General features: G+C 41.5%; 2 protein-coding genes across 2 annotated transcripts in view; one reads left to right on the forward strand and one right to left on the reverse strand.

Moving 5' to 3' along the window:
• The window catches only part of LOC137236425 (uncharacterized protein YdcI), a 34004-nt gene extending 33202 nt beyond the window's left edge, over positions 1–802 (reverse strand). Inside the window, exons 1-3 of the mRNA XM_067759022.1 lie at positions 752–802; positions 413–668; positions 33–355 (exon numbers count right to left, since the gene is read on the reverse strand). Coding sequence (XP_067615123.1) covers positions 33–355; positions 413–633 — 544 coding nt within the window. The 5' untranslated portion in view covers positions 634–668; positions 752–802. The remainder of the gene's footprint in view (positions 1–32; positions 356–412; positions 669–751) is intronic.
• The window catches only part of mRRF2 (mitochondrial ribosome recycling factor 2), a 112840-nt gene that overhangs the window by 38952 nt on the left and 56749 nt on the right, over positions 1–17139 (forward strand). The window contains exons 2-3 of the mRNA XM_067759021.1: positions 6176–6361; positions 6418–6580. Of these exons, the coding sequence (XP_067615122.1) occupies positions 6247–6361; positions 6418–6580 (278 nt within the window). The 5' untranslated portion in view covers positions 6176–6246. The remainder of the gene's footprint in view (positions 1–6175; positions 6362–6417; positions 6581–17139) is intronic.

Genomic DNA, 17139 nt, shown 5'->3' on the forward strand with positions numbered 1-17139 from the left:
CAATTTTTTAAGAGTTAAATATATTTACATACCCCAAAACGAACTACGTCCTGTGAAAACAGATTCTCTAGGCTTACTTTTATCTGCACGTGAAAAGCATGGACCGTCCGTAGCATTGGAATAGTTTCGCTCTGCATGAACTTCTACGTTTGCAACCGATTGCTGCTCTTCTACCACGTTATCGGGAATTTCTAAATCATTGTTCACTTCCATAGCTTCAATATCTATCGTAGGAACGTTTTTTTCCTTTTTCTTCTTTGCCCTCGTTGTTGAAGTGGGTTTACTACAATCTTTTTTGGCACGCTTCGATGGAACTTTGGCTTCGTCAGTAGCCTTAGCTGTTGTCCACCGTTTTCTACAAAATTTATTATATATTTATAGATATCTAATCGAAATATATATATTTTATTACCGTCCCCGCTGTCCAGCAGTGTTGCTTGCCTTTGTGGCACCATCTCCTCCAGCAACATCACGTGCTGCAACATCTATCCTCGCGGATTTCGTTATTGGTGGTGAATACAAGCTTTCACGACCCCTTTTCCTTCCAGAACTTTTATTTCCATCATCAGAATCAGATAGCTCAATGATTTGCAAAGCTTTAACGGCCGCTTGGCGGCGTGGTCGTGGAGACATTGCGAGAAAAATTAATACAAATTCGTATGTGGTGTCTGTCGGAGTAATCAATCGATTAAAAATAAATTATTAATAGGTACATTATGACTTAATTTTGACGTAGTAAAAATGTACCCACTGCCTAGGAGAAGAAAATTACAATGAAGAAAACTACCCAAAAAACGTGAAGTTCCGCTATTTACAACTGTAAATTTGAATAGACGCCACGTATCAGCTGTTACCATAAGGGCGCAAGCAGATGACACGATACCTTGTTTCAGAAAAAATTACAGGTGCATCATTAGGGCCGCTTTCGGTAACCCTACACGACAGCATGACACCTCTAATACGGGTCCATAAATATCGAGAGAGGTGTCAAAAGACACGTATTGATCTCGACATCAATAATTCGAAGGCGGAAAATGAAAAATTACAGGGAGTGCTCCGAAACCGGGGTGGGATCCATAGTATTTTTGCGCAGAACACCTTTCTGCCTTGGCGGCTTTCGGCCGCATTTATAAAAAAAAATGCCCTGGGTGAGTCCAACACCGGTTTGGAGACCAAAACTATATCCGCGCAAAATACTTATGTTCAAATTTTTTTTTTTTTTTCAATTTTCAAGTTCTTTTGTAAATGTCTCTTGACAGACCCAAAATTTTTGACCTACGCTTTCGGATTCACGATCCTGGATCCAAAACGCGTTTTTTGATATACCTCTTGATATATTTGGGCGTGTATTAACAGTGCCATGCTGTCGTATAGAATTACCCTGCTTTCATCATTTCCAGTTATGTTAGATTTTACGTGGAGGGAAATCTATCGCATAGCTTCGTTTGACATTTTGATTGTTCTATACGAGGACTAGACAATCTTAATATACGTCCTAAAAGTAAGGGGTGTCACAAGACCTGTTTTGAACCCAGAACTAAGAATCCGAAAAAAGGAATTTAAAAATTTTGCGTCATCAAGCGGTATTAGCAAAAGAAAGTAAAAATTTGCATAAGGTTGTTGTAATTTTGATAACTTTTACCCACAAAAAAATTGTGTACACAAGTGTTTTGCGGGGATATACATAGTTTTGATCTCTAAACTGGTGTTCGACCCTCCCAGGGTAATTTTTTATAAGCGCGGCCGAACGACGCCAGTGCAGAGAAATATTCAGTGAAAAAATATTATGGATCCCACCCTTGGTTTCGGAGCGATCCGTAGTAACTTTTCGTTTTTCGTGAATATATTTTGATAGACGCAAATTTTTTGATTCGCGATCCTAGATCCAAAACTCGTCTTTTGATACCCCCCTCCATATTTTTAGACGTATATTAAAAGTTGACTACACTTTAACCATGCCAGTTTGTTCGATAACATAAAATTTTGATGCTCATCTCAACTTTTGGGGCCAAAGTGGCAGGGTTGAACTGTAGCCAACTTTTACGGTAGTTTAAACTCGTACTGAAAACCGGGCCTTATTAAAAAGTATACAGAATCTAAAATTTTTTGTTTTAATTTTTTTAATTTGAAAGATGTGCATGCTCCGCCTGTAATACCGAAGATCCTGGGTTCAAGTGGGCCCTGTATGTTGTATGTCGATTCTAAGCGAAATCTTTTATTTCTAAAACCTCTTAAATGAATATAATTTTGAGAAGAAATGAAGGTAAACAATGCGATTGTAATTAACGCAGGAGTTTTTCAAAAAATAACAGCGAAATTTATCCGAACATTTTTTGAAATATGGGTGTAAAATGTATGAGAAACGCATTTGAAAAAATCTGTAAAACCTTTTTTTGTTAGTTGACAGACTTACACGGTGCTCGAATACTTAATTGGGAAAGTGGACCGTCTAAAGTAACGTAAACGGAATTGAAACCGGTTAAAATGTACAGATTTTGTCAACATTTTTTATCAGTTTCGGGTACATTTATGGATATTTTGCTGACTGGGAGCAGTATAAATTTTTGAACACATATAGTCGGAAATTTATGAAATTGCTTTGCTGACCCTGCAAAAATTGTTGGATTACGTGTTCCATTTTTTTCATGTTGGAGTACTCTAACAATACTCCTTTGCAATGCGTTTGCGGACCAACATCAGCCGATCATTGCTCGTGTTTTAACGACCGTGATCACGACACGATGACGATCGAACAGAGTTGCCAAGAATAAAATATTGCATACAAATAACTGATAATAAAATTAACTATGGTAACTCTGATAAAATGCAACCGCGTATCTGGTTTTATGTATACATACTATAGTATAGAGAAATATTAGGGGGCTCATGAAAGCATATAAACTTATAAGGTGTAAAATTATATCCATTTACACACACTGTTATATGAACGCATCTAGAAATACTCTTGATAAACTTGATTGAAATTAAATAATGCCGAGATTAAGTGAAAAATCAAAACTAAAACGTCTTTACTAAGATATTCTTGTAAATGCCTAGCTGATGTTGGAGATTTCTGATGAAAATGCCTGCTGTAATGTCTGCAAGGTTGCATTCCTTTGAGTTTACCGCGTTTACACAATGAAATGTGCGCGTAAATTTATACAAATTGTGTAAATGATTTTTCATACAAAATTTGACAGTTCGTTTACGCACTAGATAAATTTATACGTTTACACACTTTATAAGGCATTTATACGGTTACATGAGTTCCCCTATTGTGTAAATGATTTTTCATACAAAATTTGACAGTTCGTTTACGCACTAGATAAATTCATACGTTTACACACTTTATAAGGCATTTATACGGTTACATGAGTCCCCCTATTCCATTTGAAAACCAAATTGTTTTAATTCCAATTTTGCACGGTTACTATTAAACATATATACGACACTTAATTCAAAAATATAATACTATAACATAATATTTATATATATATCTACCAAATAAAATACAAATACATACTACCTACATCCGAAGACAGACATACATATAGTTAAAAAATGGAAAACCAACCACCAAAATTGCAGATATTTAAAGCTCGCGTAGGAATACTTTGGCATATGATCCTCTGTGGGTGCTCCATGGAGTACTACAGTGAAAGTATTTTGGAAAGTACTCTCATGTATGTACTCTATGGAATACTCACAAACAAAACGAGAGTGGGATCACCTACTCCTCTCCTCGGACATCGCAATGTTAATTGGAGCACATTTTTTGTATGAATACAGATTAGTTTTGGAACACTCCTATACTCCTAAAGGAGTATTCCTTACACTATTTATGGAGTACTCGCGTTTTTTGAAGGGGAGTATCAATAGCCATCATCCCGTCGAAAAAAACTTGAGCCAGATAAATAAATTTGCATGTAAATGCAACAAAAATGATTTGAGCCAGATAAATCCAGATAGAAGTCTGGTTAAATTAGCCAGTTAGCCCCAGTTTTTCAATAGTTAGTTATGGTAAGCTTAAATTAAGTTTGCTTAAACTCTAGTCAAATTTAAACTCCAGCTAAACTACTGAGTAGTTTTTCAGTTTAAGGCCGCCTTTCGGGTAGACTTTTTTGTTTTGGCAACATTGGTTTTTTATTATATATAGATAATTTGAAGATACGGCCACTGCCGTCATCCAGTGAGTTTTACAGCTCCGGCTCAAGCTCAATTCTCACGGGAATGCCCTGGATCACTGAGAGACTTGAGAAGCAGATGTCGTGATATTTTCGTACGTGTGAAATATGATAGGCAGATGTCGCCGCTGTTTTTCATTTAACTCATGCGGCGAAAGGCTAAGCAGCGACATCTATTTTTGAAAAAGTAGGTTTATTAAAGGCAGCGTTGCCAAACTAAAGAGAAGTAATAAACGAATTATCTGGCTCACGAATTGAACCAGACTTCTATCTGGATTTATCTGGCTCAAATCGTAGTTGTTGCATTTACATGCAAAATTGTTTATCTGGCTCAGGCTCTTTGCCAACGAATGATTACTAACAGCTGGATTTTGTTTACCCAACAAACATGGAAAAAAATGTCTCCAGCGAAATATATCTAGTTCCTGAGGTGATATCCAACATCATTATTTTATTATTCTTAAATCAGATAGTACTCTAGTTGATATCCAACTTCGTTCTCCAATCACTATCCAACTTTTGAAAAATTTTGTAAAATGTATAGTTCTCGAATCTCCAACGTCGTAATCTCCCTTAGACATTCTCAAATTATTATCCGACCTTTGTGAAATCTTGAGAAATATACAGTTCTTAAATGAATATTCAACACATTTCTCCAGTTGATATCCTACATTGGATATCGAGATGTGGTGGATTTGAAAATAATCTCCAATCAGGTACCACCAAATTCAACACCTGTATATTGTGAGAAATAAACACCTGGTTGTTAGCAGTAATGAAGCGTAATTAATCAAAAATAAATTATATATATTTTATTTTATTTTCGTGAAAATACTGTGGTATGAAAATACTGTGGTTGGGAATTAACCTTTTTCAACTTAAATAATAGCATTTTTTGTTTTAAAAAAATTCCCTCTTTTGCTGAGTACGCTATGGTTCTCGGGTTGAGCCACTGTTTCGAAACAACTCGAGATTTTAGAAGTATGCCTAGCTATCAACATGAGATTTAAAGGTACTCAAGTCCAAATGCTTGTTGGGTATATTCGGCGCCATTTCGAACGAACGCAAATAACTGATAGGTTAACTAGAGTTTAACCCAGCCAGAGCGGCCGCTTAAGCTCAGCTTAAACTTCAGTTAAAGTAGACTGAAAAACTGCAGAACAAGGTTAGGCGTGTTTAACTTACAAACTGAGTTGAAGTTGTACTGAAAACCCGGGTTTTAATTTGTTAATTTCTTATCTTTAGTTTGGCAACTCTGCCTTTAATAAACCTACTTTTTTCAAAAATAGATGGCGAAAAATACAACGGCGACATCTGCCTATCACAACTCATATGTACAAAAATATCACGACCTCTGCTTTTCAAGTTTGCAAGGTTTGTGTATTCGACGTCTTGCGATGCACCATGTTTCCCCAAATTAATGCTAACATAACATGTCTCAAGACTTTACAGAATATTCTCTTAAGAATTTTCTCTGTTCGTTACCTAAAAATCTTTAAATTAATTTTTAATTTTTCAAATTTTGGAAAAGTGGGCAATGCAATAAAATTTATTTTTTCCATTCAACGCCAAAAAGGTGAAAGTAAATCCGCATATAGGAAAAGAATACAACGGCGACATCTGTTTATCACAACTCATATATACAAAAATATCACGACCTCTGCTTCTCAAGTCTCTCAATGATCCAGAGCATTCCCGTGGGAATTGAGCGTGAGACGGAGCTGGATCATGGCGAATATGTAAGCAACTGCAGCGTTGCACAAAACAAAATCGAATAGGATAACAATTTGGCTGCCAACCAACTTTTCTGTTTAAAAATATTAGTTCTTTGCTTTCAAACTATTGACGAATGAACTAAGATTTCACTTCGTGAACAAAGTAGAAAGTTTATTCAGCCTCCACTATGTATCGTGTGGACAAGCTTTTATTCATTCGAATTCGAATTAATGTGCTTGCAATATCAGCTGTTAATCACATGTTTTCGCTTTCAGAATTTGGTTATGCACTAGTGATCACTACGTTAAATAGATGTTTTAAATTTAAATATATAGCTAATTTATAAATGACAATAGCACGTAGCCTCTCCTTGTTCCGTTGGGCCAACATACAGGTTCGATCCAGGCGTTGTTATAGCAGCGAATTGCGAAACATTGGTATATTGGCACACATAGATGCAGGCAAGCAATCACAATTAAAATTTTTTTTAGTCCAATAATTGATCACGAAATTACAGGAAAAACCACAACCACGGAACGCATGCTCTTCTATGCTGGCAAGACGCGTTCGCTGGGAGAAGTTCATCGTGGCAATACGGTGACAGATTATCTTGCCCAAGAACGTGAACGCGGAATAACGATATGCAGCTCGGCGGTTGCCTTCAAATGGCAAGGACACAAGTAAGTTGAGCCTCTGCTTTTTATGTTTATGATTCATGGCACAGTGTACCCGCCACTTTCACGAGCACACATAACAGCTGAGAAAAATCTCTATCCGTTCTAAAAGGTATCTGCAATGCTCCCTGTACCTGAAGACCATCCTTCCGTGGAAATAGTTTAATAAGAAGTTTGAAAGAAGTTCTCAGAGTTCCATTACTACAAAATAATCAAACTTAATCAAATCTTATCTACAGCAGTCTATCTCTTATACGGTGTAGATATTGACAAACATTTTTCTGACTTCAATACCATCATTTATGCTAATAATAAAACAAAAAAATTAAAAAAAATTTAATAAATTATATTAAAATAAAATGAAGTACAGTAAAATAATCTAATCTATATCTATATATATTATAAATGGGAAAGTTTGGATGTTAAGATGTTTGGATGTTTAGATGTTTGGATGTTTGGATGTTTGTCCAGACGTTTGTCTTTGTGACTCAATAACGCAAGAACGGCTGGACCGATTTGGATGAAATTTTGCACACATATAGCCAATAGTCTAGAAGGATCTACTAGCTATATATTTTTCAAAAGGGGCGTGGTCCCCGCCCCCTAGGAACAGTTATAATGTAATTATTATATTTTTTCGTCTGCGACTGAATCACGCCAGAATGGCTACACGGATTTTGATGAAATTTGGGACACAGACAGTAGTCTACTAGCGACATTTTTTTCGAACATGGAAAGAGGGGTGGGGGTCCCAGGACCCTTCGAGAAATTATTTTTCATAATTTTTACACATTATAACTTTACGTATACTGGCCTTCACCAATATCACAGACTCAAGGGGTCAAATAAGTCGAGGGCTTACAAAGTAAGCAGTGACACCCTCCGCCCGCCCCCTTTATCTCCCCCTCTGGTGTAAAATCCATAAATTGTTATAACTCAATCTAAATTTTCTCCTAAATCAATAGTTTTTGGTATCTGGTACATACAGAACGAGATCTAGACAATTTTGGAGGAACGATCAGTGGTCCTCTCCTCTACTCCCGCCATCCGCCCTCCATCAATTGTTTTTATTAGCACGCTTTTATTAGCTTTACCTGTATGTTTCTATCTAACTTTTTATTCGCTCCAATGCGCCTGCTGCCTTATTAACATGGTTTTATAATTAGCTTCACCTTATTTGTAATCTCGTAAGGGTCATATCGAGACCCTTCCGGGATCATTTCTGGATGGTTTTCGGGATCGGTCCGGGATTACGCCGGGGTAATTTCGGGACTTTTTCGGGACTATTTCGGGATCATTTTGGGACCCTTCCGGGATCATTTCTGTATAGTTTACGGGATCCGTCCGGGATCCCGTCGGGGTTATTTTGGAACATTTTCGGGACTATTCCGGAATCCTTTCGGGACTATTTCGCGATCATTTGGGGACCCTTCCGGCATCATTTCTGGATGGTTTTCGGGATCCGTGCGGGATCTCGTCGGGGTCATATGGGGACTTTTTCGGGATAATTTGGGGGCTCTTCCGGCATCATTTCTGGATGGGTTTCGGGATCCGTCCGGGATATCGTCGGGGTCATTTGGGGACTTTTTCGGGATCATTTGGGGGCTCTTCCGGCATCATTTCTGGATGGTTTTCGGGATCCGTCTGGGATCTGGTCGGGGTCATTTGGGGACTTTTTCGGGATCATTTTGGGGCTCATCCGGCATCATTTCTGGATGGTTTTCGGGATTCGTCCGGGATCCCGTCGTGGTCCTTTCGGGACTTTTTTTCGACTAATACGGGATCATTTGCGGACCCTTTCGGCATCATTTCTGGATAATTGTCGGGATCCCGTCACGGTCATTTCGGGACTATTAGGGGATCATTTGAGGACCTTTCCGGCATCATTTCTGTATTGTTTTCGGAATCCTTTCGGGATCCCGTCAGGGTCATTTTGGGACTTTTTTGGGGCTAATACGGGATCATTTGGGGATCCTCTAGGGGTCGTTTCGTGACTTTTTCTGTTTTATTTCGGGATCATTTGGGGACCCTTCCGGCATAATTTCTTGATGGTTTGCCGGATCCATCAGGGTCATTTCGGGACCATTTTGGGATCATTTGGGGACCCTTCTGAGATCATTTCTGGATCCGTCCGGGATGCCGTAGGAGCCATTTCGGGATTTTTTGTTACTTTTCCGGGATAGTTTTTGGACCCTTCCGGGATCATTTCTGGATCTGTGCGGGATCCCATCTGGGTCATTTCCGGACTATTTCGGGATCATTTTGGGATCCTTCCGGAATCATTTCTGTATGGTTTTCGCGATCCGTCGTTGATTCCCTCGGAGCCATTTCGGAACCTTTTCTGGAGTATGTCGGGGTCATTTGGGGACTTTTTCGGGATCATTTGGGGCTCTTCCAGCATCATTTCTGGATAGTTTTCGGGATCCGTGCGGGATCTCGTCGGGGTCATTTGGGGACTTTTTCGGGATCATTTGGGGGCTCTTCCGGCATCATTTCTGGATGGTTTTCGGGATCCGTCCGGGATATCGTCGGGGTCATTTGGGGATTTTTCGGGATCATTTGGGGGCTCTTCCGGCATCATTTCTGGATGGTTTTCGGGATCCGTCCGGGATCCCATCAGGGTAATTTCGGGACTATTAGGGGATCATTTGTGGACCTTTCCGGCATCATTTCTGGATAATTTTCGGTATCCGTCCGGGATGCCGACGAGGTCATTTCGGGATTATTTCGGGATCATTTGGGATACCTACCGGCATCATTCATGGATGGTTTTTGGGATTCGTCCGGGATCCCGTCGGGGTCATTTCGGGACTTTTTCTCGACTAATACGGGATCATTTGCGGACCCCTTCGGCATAATTTCTGGATAGTTGTCGGGATCCGTTCGGGATCCCGTCACGGTCATTTCGGAACTATTAGGGGATCATTTGAGGACCTTTCCGGCATCATTTCTGGATAGTTTTTGGAATCCTTTCGGGATCCCGTCAGGGTCATTTCGGGGCTTTTTCGGGATCATTTAAGGATGGCTTTCAGGATTCGTCCGGGAACCCGTCAGGGTAATTTCTGGACTTTTCCGAGACTATTTCGGGATCATTTTGGGACCTTCCCAAGATCATTTCTGGATGGATTTCCGGATTTGTCCGGGATGCCCTCAGGGTCATTTTGGGACTATTAGGTGAGCATTTGGGGACCGTTCCGGCATCACTTCTGGATGGTTTTCGGTATCCGTTCAGATTCCCGTCGGAATAATTGCGGGACTTTTTCGGGATCATTGGGGTCCCTTCCAAAATCATTTCTGGATGGTTTTTGGGATTCGTCCGGCATCCCGTCGGGGTCATTTCGGGACTTTTTCTCGACTAATACGGGATCATTTGCGGGCCCTTTCGGTATCATTTCTGGATAGTTGTCGGGATCCGTTCGGGATCCCGTCAGGGTCTTTTCGGAAATATTGGGAGATCATTTGAGGACCTTTCCGGCATCATATCTGGTTAGTTTTCGGGATCCTTTCCGGGTCCCATCAGGGTCATTTCGGGACTTTTTCGGCATCATTTAAGACTGGTTTTCAGGATTCGTCCGGTATCCGTCAGGGTAATTTCTGGACTTTTCCCAGACTATTTCGGAATAATTTTGGGACCCTCCCAAGATCATTTCTGGATGGATTTCGGGATCTGTCCGGGATGCCGTCAGGGTCATTTTGGGACTATTAGGTGATCATTTGAGGACCTTTTCGGCATCACTTCTGGATGGTTTTCGGTATCCGCTCAGGATCCCGTCGGAATTATTGCGGGACTTTTTCGGGATCATTTGGTGTCCCTTCCGGCAACATTTCTGGCTGGTTTTTGGGATTCGTCCGGCATCCCGTCGGGTTCATTTCGGGACTTTTTCTCGACTAATACGGGATCATTTGCGGGCCCTTTCGGCATCATTTCTAGATAGTTGTCGGGATCCGTTCGGGATCCCGTCAGGGTCTTTTCGGAACTATTAGGTGATCATTTGAGGACATTTCCGGCATCATTTCTGGATAGTTTTCGGGATCCTTTCGGGGTCCAGTCAGGGTCATTTCGGGACTTTTTCGGGATCATTTAGAGATGGCTTTCAGGATTCGTCCGGGAACCCGTCAGGGTAATTTCTGAACTTTTCCGAGACTATTTCGGGATAATTTTGGGACCTTCCCAAGATCATTTCTGGATGGATTTTGGGATCAGTCCGGGATGCCGTCAGGGTCATTTTGGTATTAGGTGATCATTTGAGGAACTTTCCGGCATCACTTCTGGATGGTTATCGGTATCCGATCAGGATCCCCTCGGAATCATTGCGGGACTTTTTCGGGATCATTTGGGGTCCCTCCCAAGATCATTTCTGGATGGATTTCGGGATCTGTCCGGGATCCCGTCAGGGTCATTTAGGGGTGCGTTCGAGATCCCGTCAGGGTCATTTCGGGACTTCTTCGGGAATATATCGGGATCATTTCTGGATGGTTTATGGGATCCGTCCATGACCCCTTAAGGGTCATTTCGGGACTATTAGGTGATCATTTGAGGACCTTTCCGGCGTCACTTCTGGATGATTTTCGGTATCCGTTCGGGATCCCGTCGGAATCAATGCGGGACTTTTACGGAATCATTTGGGATTCCTTCCGGCATCATTTCTGGATGGTTTTCGGGATTTGTCCGGGATCCCGTCGGGGTTATTTCGGGACCTTTTCGGGGCTAATACGCGATCATTTGGGGATCCTCTAGGGGTCGTTTCGTGACTTTTTCTGTATTATTTCGGGATCATTTTGGGACCCTTTCGGCATAATTTCTTGATGGTTTGCCGGATCCATCAGGGTCATTTCGGGACCATTTTGGGATCATTTGGGGACCCTTCCGAGATCATTTCTGGATCCGTCCGGGATGCCGTAGGAGCCATTTCGGGATTTTTTGTTACTTTTCCGGGATAGTTTTTGCACCCTTCCGGGATCATTTCTGGATCTGTGCGGGATGCCATCTGGGTCAATTCCGGACTATTTCGGGATCATTTTGGAATCCTTCCGGAATCATCTCTGTATGGTTTTCGCGATCCATCGTGGATCCCCTCGGAGCCATTTCGGAACTTTTTCTGGAGTTAGTCGGGATAATTTAGGGACCCTTCCTGGATATTTTCTGGATGGTTTCTGAGATCCGTCCGGGAGCCCGTCAGGGTAATTTCGGAACTTTTTCGGGACTATTTCGGGATCAATTTGGTACCCTTCAGGCATCATTTCTGTGTGGTTATCTGGATAAGTCTAGAATCGTGTCGTTGTCATTTCGGGTTTTTTTGGGACTACTTCGGGAACTTTTGGAAACACTTCCGGGGCGTTTCTGGATGGTTTTCGGGATCCGTCCGCGATAGCGTCGGGGTCATTTCGTGGCTTTTTCCGGATAATTTCGTTATCATTTTGGGATCCTATCAGGTTATCAGCTCATAAAGTTCTTTTTTTTACTCAATTACAAAAATAAAATGCATTAGATAGAAAAAAAATTTTAAACAGATAACTTTATAAGCAGGCTAACGTGAATAGCCCACATATTTCATTTTCTCCTTGCGGACGGGGCCGCGGGTAGAGGCTAGTATATATTATAAATGGCAAAGTTTGGATGTTTGGATGTTTAGATGTTTGGATGTTTGGATGTTTGTCCAGACGTTTGTCTTTGTGACTCAATCACGCAAGAACGGCTGGACCGATTTGGATGAAATTTTGCACACATATAGCCAATAGTCTAGAAGGATCTACTAGCTATATATTTTTCAAAAGGGGCGTGGTCCCCGCCCCCTAGGAACAGTTATAATTTAATTATTATATTTTTTCGTCTTTGCGACTGAATCACGCCAGAATGGCTGCACGGATTTTGATGAAATTTGGGACACAGACAGTAGTCTACTAGCGAAATTTTTTTCGAACATGGAAAGAGGGATGGGGGTTCCACGACCCCTTCGAGCAATTACTTTTTAATAATTTTTACACATTATAACTTTACGTATACTGGCCTTCACCAATATCACAGACTCAAGGGGTCAAATAAGTCGAGGGCTTACAAAGTAATCAGTGACACCCTCCGCCCGCCCCCTTTATCTCCCCCTCTGGTGTAAAATCTATAAATTGTTATAACTCAATATAAATTTTCTCCTAAATCAATAGTTTTTGGAATCTGGTACATACAGATCGAGATCTAGACAATTTTGGAGGAACGATCAGTGGTCCTCTCCTCTACTCCCGTCATCCGCCCTCCATCAATTGTTTTTATTAGCACGCTTTTATTAGCTTTACCTGTATGTTTCTATGTAACTTTTTATTCGCTCCAATGCGCCTGCTGCCTTATTAACATGGTTTTATAATTAGCTTCACCTTGTTTGTAATCCCGTAAGGGTCATATCGATACCCTTCCGGGATCATTTCTGGATGGTTTTCGGGATCGGTCCGGGATTACGCCGTGGTAATTTCGGGACTTTTTCGGGACTATTTCGGGATCATTTTGGGACCCTTCCGGGATCATTTCTGTATAGTTTTCGGGATCCGTCCGGGATCCCGTCGGGGTTATTTTGGGACATTTTCGGGACTATTCCAGAATCATTTCGGCACTATTTCGCGATCATTTGGGGACCCTTCCGGCATCATTTCTGGATGGTTTTCGGGATCCGTCCGGCATCCCGTCGGGGTACTTGATGGTTTCTGTGATCATTACGGGACTTTTTCGGGGTTATTTTGGGTCCCTTTAGGCATCATTTCTGGATGGTCTTCGGGATTCGTCCGGCATCCCGTCGTGGTCATTTCGGGAATTTTTCGCGACTAATACGGGATCATTCGGCATCATTTCTGGATGGTTTTCGGGATCCGTCCGGGATCTCGTCGGGGTAATTTGGGGACTATTTCGGCATCATTTCTGGATGGTTTTCGGGATTCGTCCGGGACCCGTCGGGGTTATTTTTAGACTTTTTCCGGATCATTTGGGGTACCTTCCGACATCATTTCTAGATGGTTTTCGGGATCCCGTCGGGGTCAATACGGGACTTTTTCGGGATCATTTGGGGTATTTTCCGGCATCATTTCTAGGTTTTCGGGATGCGTCCGGAATCCCGTCGGGGTCATTTCGGGACTTTTTCTCGACTAATTCGGGATCATTTGGATACCCTTTAGGCATCATTTCTGGATGGTTTTCGGGATCCGTTCGGTATCCCAGCAGGGACTATTAGGGGATCATTTGGGGACCTTTTCGGCATCATTTCTGGATAGTTTTCGCGATCCGTTCGGGGTCCCGTAGGGGTGATTTCGGGACTATTTCGGGATCATTTTGGGGTACCTTCCGGCATCATCTCTAGATATTTTTCGGGATCCCGTCGCTTCGGGACTTTTTCTCGACTGATACGGGCTGAAGTGGGGACCCTTTCGGAATCATTTCTGGATAATCTGCGGTATCCGTCCGGGATCCCGTCATGGTCATTTCGGGACTATTAGGGGATCATTTGAGGACCTTTCCGGCATTATTTCTGGATAGTTTTCGGGATCCGTCCGGGATCCCGTCGGGATCATTTCGGGACTTTTTCGGGGCCATTTCGAGATCATTTGGGATATTTTCCGACATCATTTCAGTATGGTTTTTGGGATCCATCCGGGATCCCGTCGGGGCCATTTCTTGACTTTTTCGGGATCATTGGTGTCCCTTCCGGCATAATTTCTGGATGGTTTTCGGAATCCGTCAGGAATCCCGTCGGGGCCATTCCTGTACTTTTTCGGGACTAATACGGGATGATTGGGGGAGCCTTTCGGTATCATTTCTGGATGGTTTTCGGGATCTGTACGGGAACCCATAAGGGTAATTTCGGGACTTTTTCGGGACTATTTCTGATTCATTTTGGGACCCCTCCTGGTTAATTTCTGAATGATTTTCGGGATCTGTCCTGGAATTTTAGGATCATCTTGGGACCCTTCCGGGATCATTTTAGGTCTCTTCGCAACCGGTAGTTCAGCACACATGCCTTTTTAAATTATGAGCTTTTATGGCCGTGGAGTTGCTGCTAATTATTCGTAATTAAAATTCGGTATGTTTAATCTTCAATCTAACACAGCTTTTTCGTTCTATAATAGTGTAAGGAACTGTTATAACTATAATTACACTTTTTGTAATATTTTAATCAACTAAAACCCGAAAAAGCAACACTATTTTCATCTAAAAAATTCTCTTTAGTTTTAGCTAATTGTAGTTTCACACCTTTGTTCTATGAGTAGTAATTCTTTCACCCCTTTCATATCAGTTAATTTAATTTAAAAACAAAATGTATTTTCTTAATTCGAAAAAACTGTATTATACTATTCATGCGTGCCATTCAGCTTATCTTCTCATTTAGTTCTTTTTTTTTACTAAATTACAAAAATAAAATACATTGACAAAAATAATTTTTAAACAGAAAACTTGATAAGCAGGCTAAGGTGAATAGCACATATATTTTGTTTTCTCCTTGCGGACGGGGCCGCGGGTAAAGGCTAGTATAAAATAAAACAAAAGAAAACAAAATAAAATAAAAAGGAATAAATTAAAACAACTTCTTTATATTAAAACTATTTAGTAACATTAATAAAATGAAATAAATTCAAGTAAAAAAAAAAAACAAAATAATATAAAAAAAACAAATTAATTGCAAGAATAATATATGTCGCGAAAAATTGAGGTAGAGGACGCCGCAAATTGGAGAACCTCAATTAATGAATTTTACTTCCAAATGATGTTGTTTGCTTTTCGAGGTGGCAGAAAAACATTGGGTAGGTGTTTGAAAAACTATTTCTGAAACATTTGCCGGTTTTAGCATTTGCTTTTTTGAAACTTGTACCTTGTTGTTGTTGTTGTAGCTATAAGGACACTCTCCGAAGACCATGGGGAGTGCTACAAAAACCACACCATGGTCCTTTTCCGCATGCAGACGTTACGGTAAAAAGCGCCATATCGGGAACGATTTGGTATGGCCCCTGTTGAAACTGCTAGTTTTCATCGACTCCCGTTGGAGGATACTGAGGACAATTTATGATCGGCCGCGCCTATTGGATTTGGCGAAGCACTGCTACAACAACAACATCTTTGGTATGGTAAGCGCGCTATCCCCAAAAAATAGATCACTGAGAAAACAATCTAGAGAAAAGGGTACAAAAAGTCTGTGAATTCCATAGCAAACTGTCGCCTGTTTAATGCCCCAATAGGCGCTTAATCACAACGACGCTCCCCCCAGCGGGTTAGGGGGTCAGAATATACACGTGGTAGGTATGCCTGTCGTAAGAGGCCACTAAAATACCAGATTAAAGGAGCGTGTAGCGCAACCCTTCAGGTTGCCAGCGCAATATACAGCTTATCCAAGCCCAATTGTCAACCTCACCTATCCGCGGCGAATCCTGTTTCACTAACAGACGAAGCTCTAGCGACCCCAAGCTCCTAATGGAACTTGGTGGTGGGGAGGGAGGGATGGCCTGAAGGTTGAATATGGCCATATAAACCGTTCCCGAGATGGTCGGGCTAGGACCTTAATGGTGCTGTGTTACCGGAGCGTACCGGATCTGTATCCGGCAAAGGACCATCACATCGATAACACTCCCCAAAGCCTTCGGGGAGCAACCTTATCGCCACAACAACAACAAAAACAGCAACACAACGACAGCCGGGTTAGGTGCTTAGAATATACACGCGGTAGGTATGCCTGTCGTAAGAGGCGACTAAAATACCAAATTGATTTAAGAGGTTGTGTAGCGCAACCCTCGCAACCTCACCTACCCGTGGCGAATCCTGTTTCATTAACAGCCGAAGTTATAGCGATCCGAAGTTCCTCATAGATCTAGGGGGTAGGAGGACGGTATGGCCTTGAAGGTTTCATGGGGTCTTACTAAATCGTTCCCGATATGGTCGGGCTGGTGCCTTAATGGTGCTTCTTACCGGAACGCACCGGATCTGCATCCGGCATATGACCATCAGCATCGATAACATTCCCCAAGGCCTTCGCTACAACAACAACGACAGCCGGGTATGTGTATGTATCGGATTGACCCCACCAGGTTTAAGAGGCTTAGAATTCTCCCGAGGCAAGGCATACTGTACGAAGTACTTGTTGTCATCCAAGAAAGAATCGATGCTTTCGCGCCTTTGCAGCCACGTCACTCTTGATATATATTGTAACGAATTTACTTGCAAATCCTCTTATTTGCCCTTCTGCTAAGTTCGAATCACTAAACTGTTGAATAAATAACTCCAATATTGAATAATGGAAAAATAGCCTTTATTAAAGTACTTCACCATAACACTTATACTTTGCAAATAGCTTGCTTAACAACCAAACTGATTGATAACTCAAATGAAACTCTACTATTGCCCGCCAGATTGCGTGCTTAACCAATAACTGCTTGATAGCTCAACTCAAACTGAATTCCAGCGCCTCTACAATTGCTGCCTTTTATACTCTCTGATTTCAACGTTGCATCTTCTAGGCGCTTCCATTTCCAGAATCTTCTAGTCCATCAGCTCTCAAACTTCTCAGCTGTAACTACAATTGCACAATTTTATAGCTTCTCTC

Source organism: Eurosta solidaginis, chromosome 1 (assembly GCF_040869045.1).
Source record: "Eurosta solidaginis isolate ZX-2024a chromosome 1, ASM4086904v1, whole genome shotgun sequence".
NCBI classification, from domain to species: domain Eukaryota; kingdom Metazoa; phylum Arthropoda; class Insecta; order Diptera; family Tephritidae; genus Eurosta; species Eurosta solidaginis.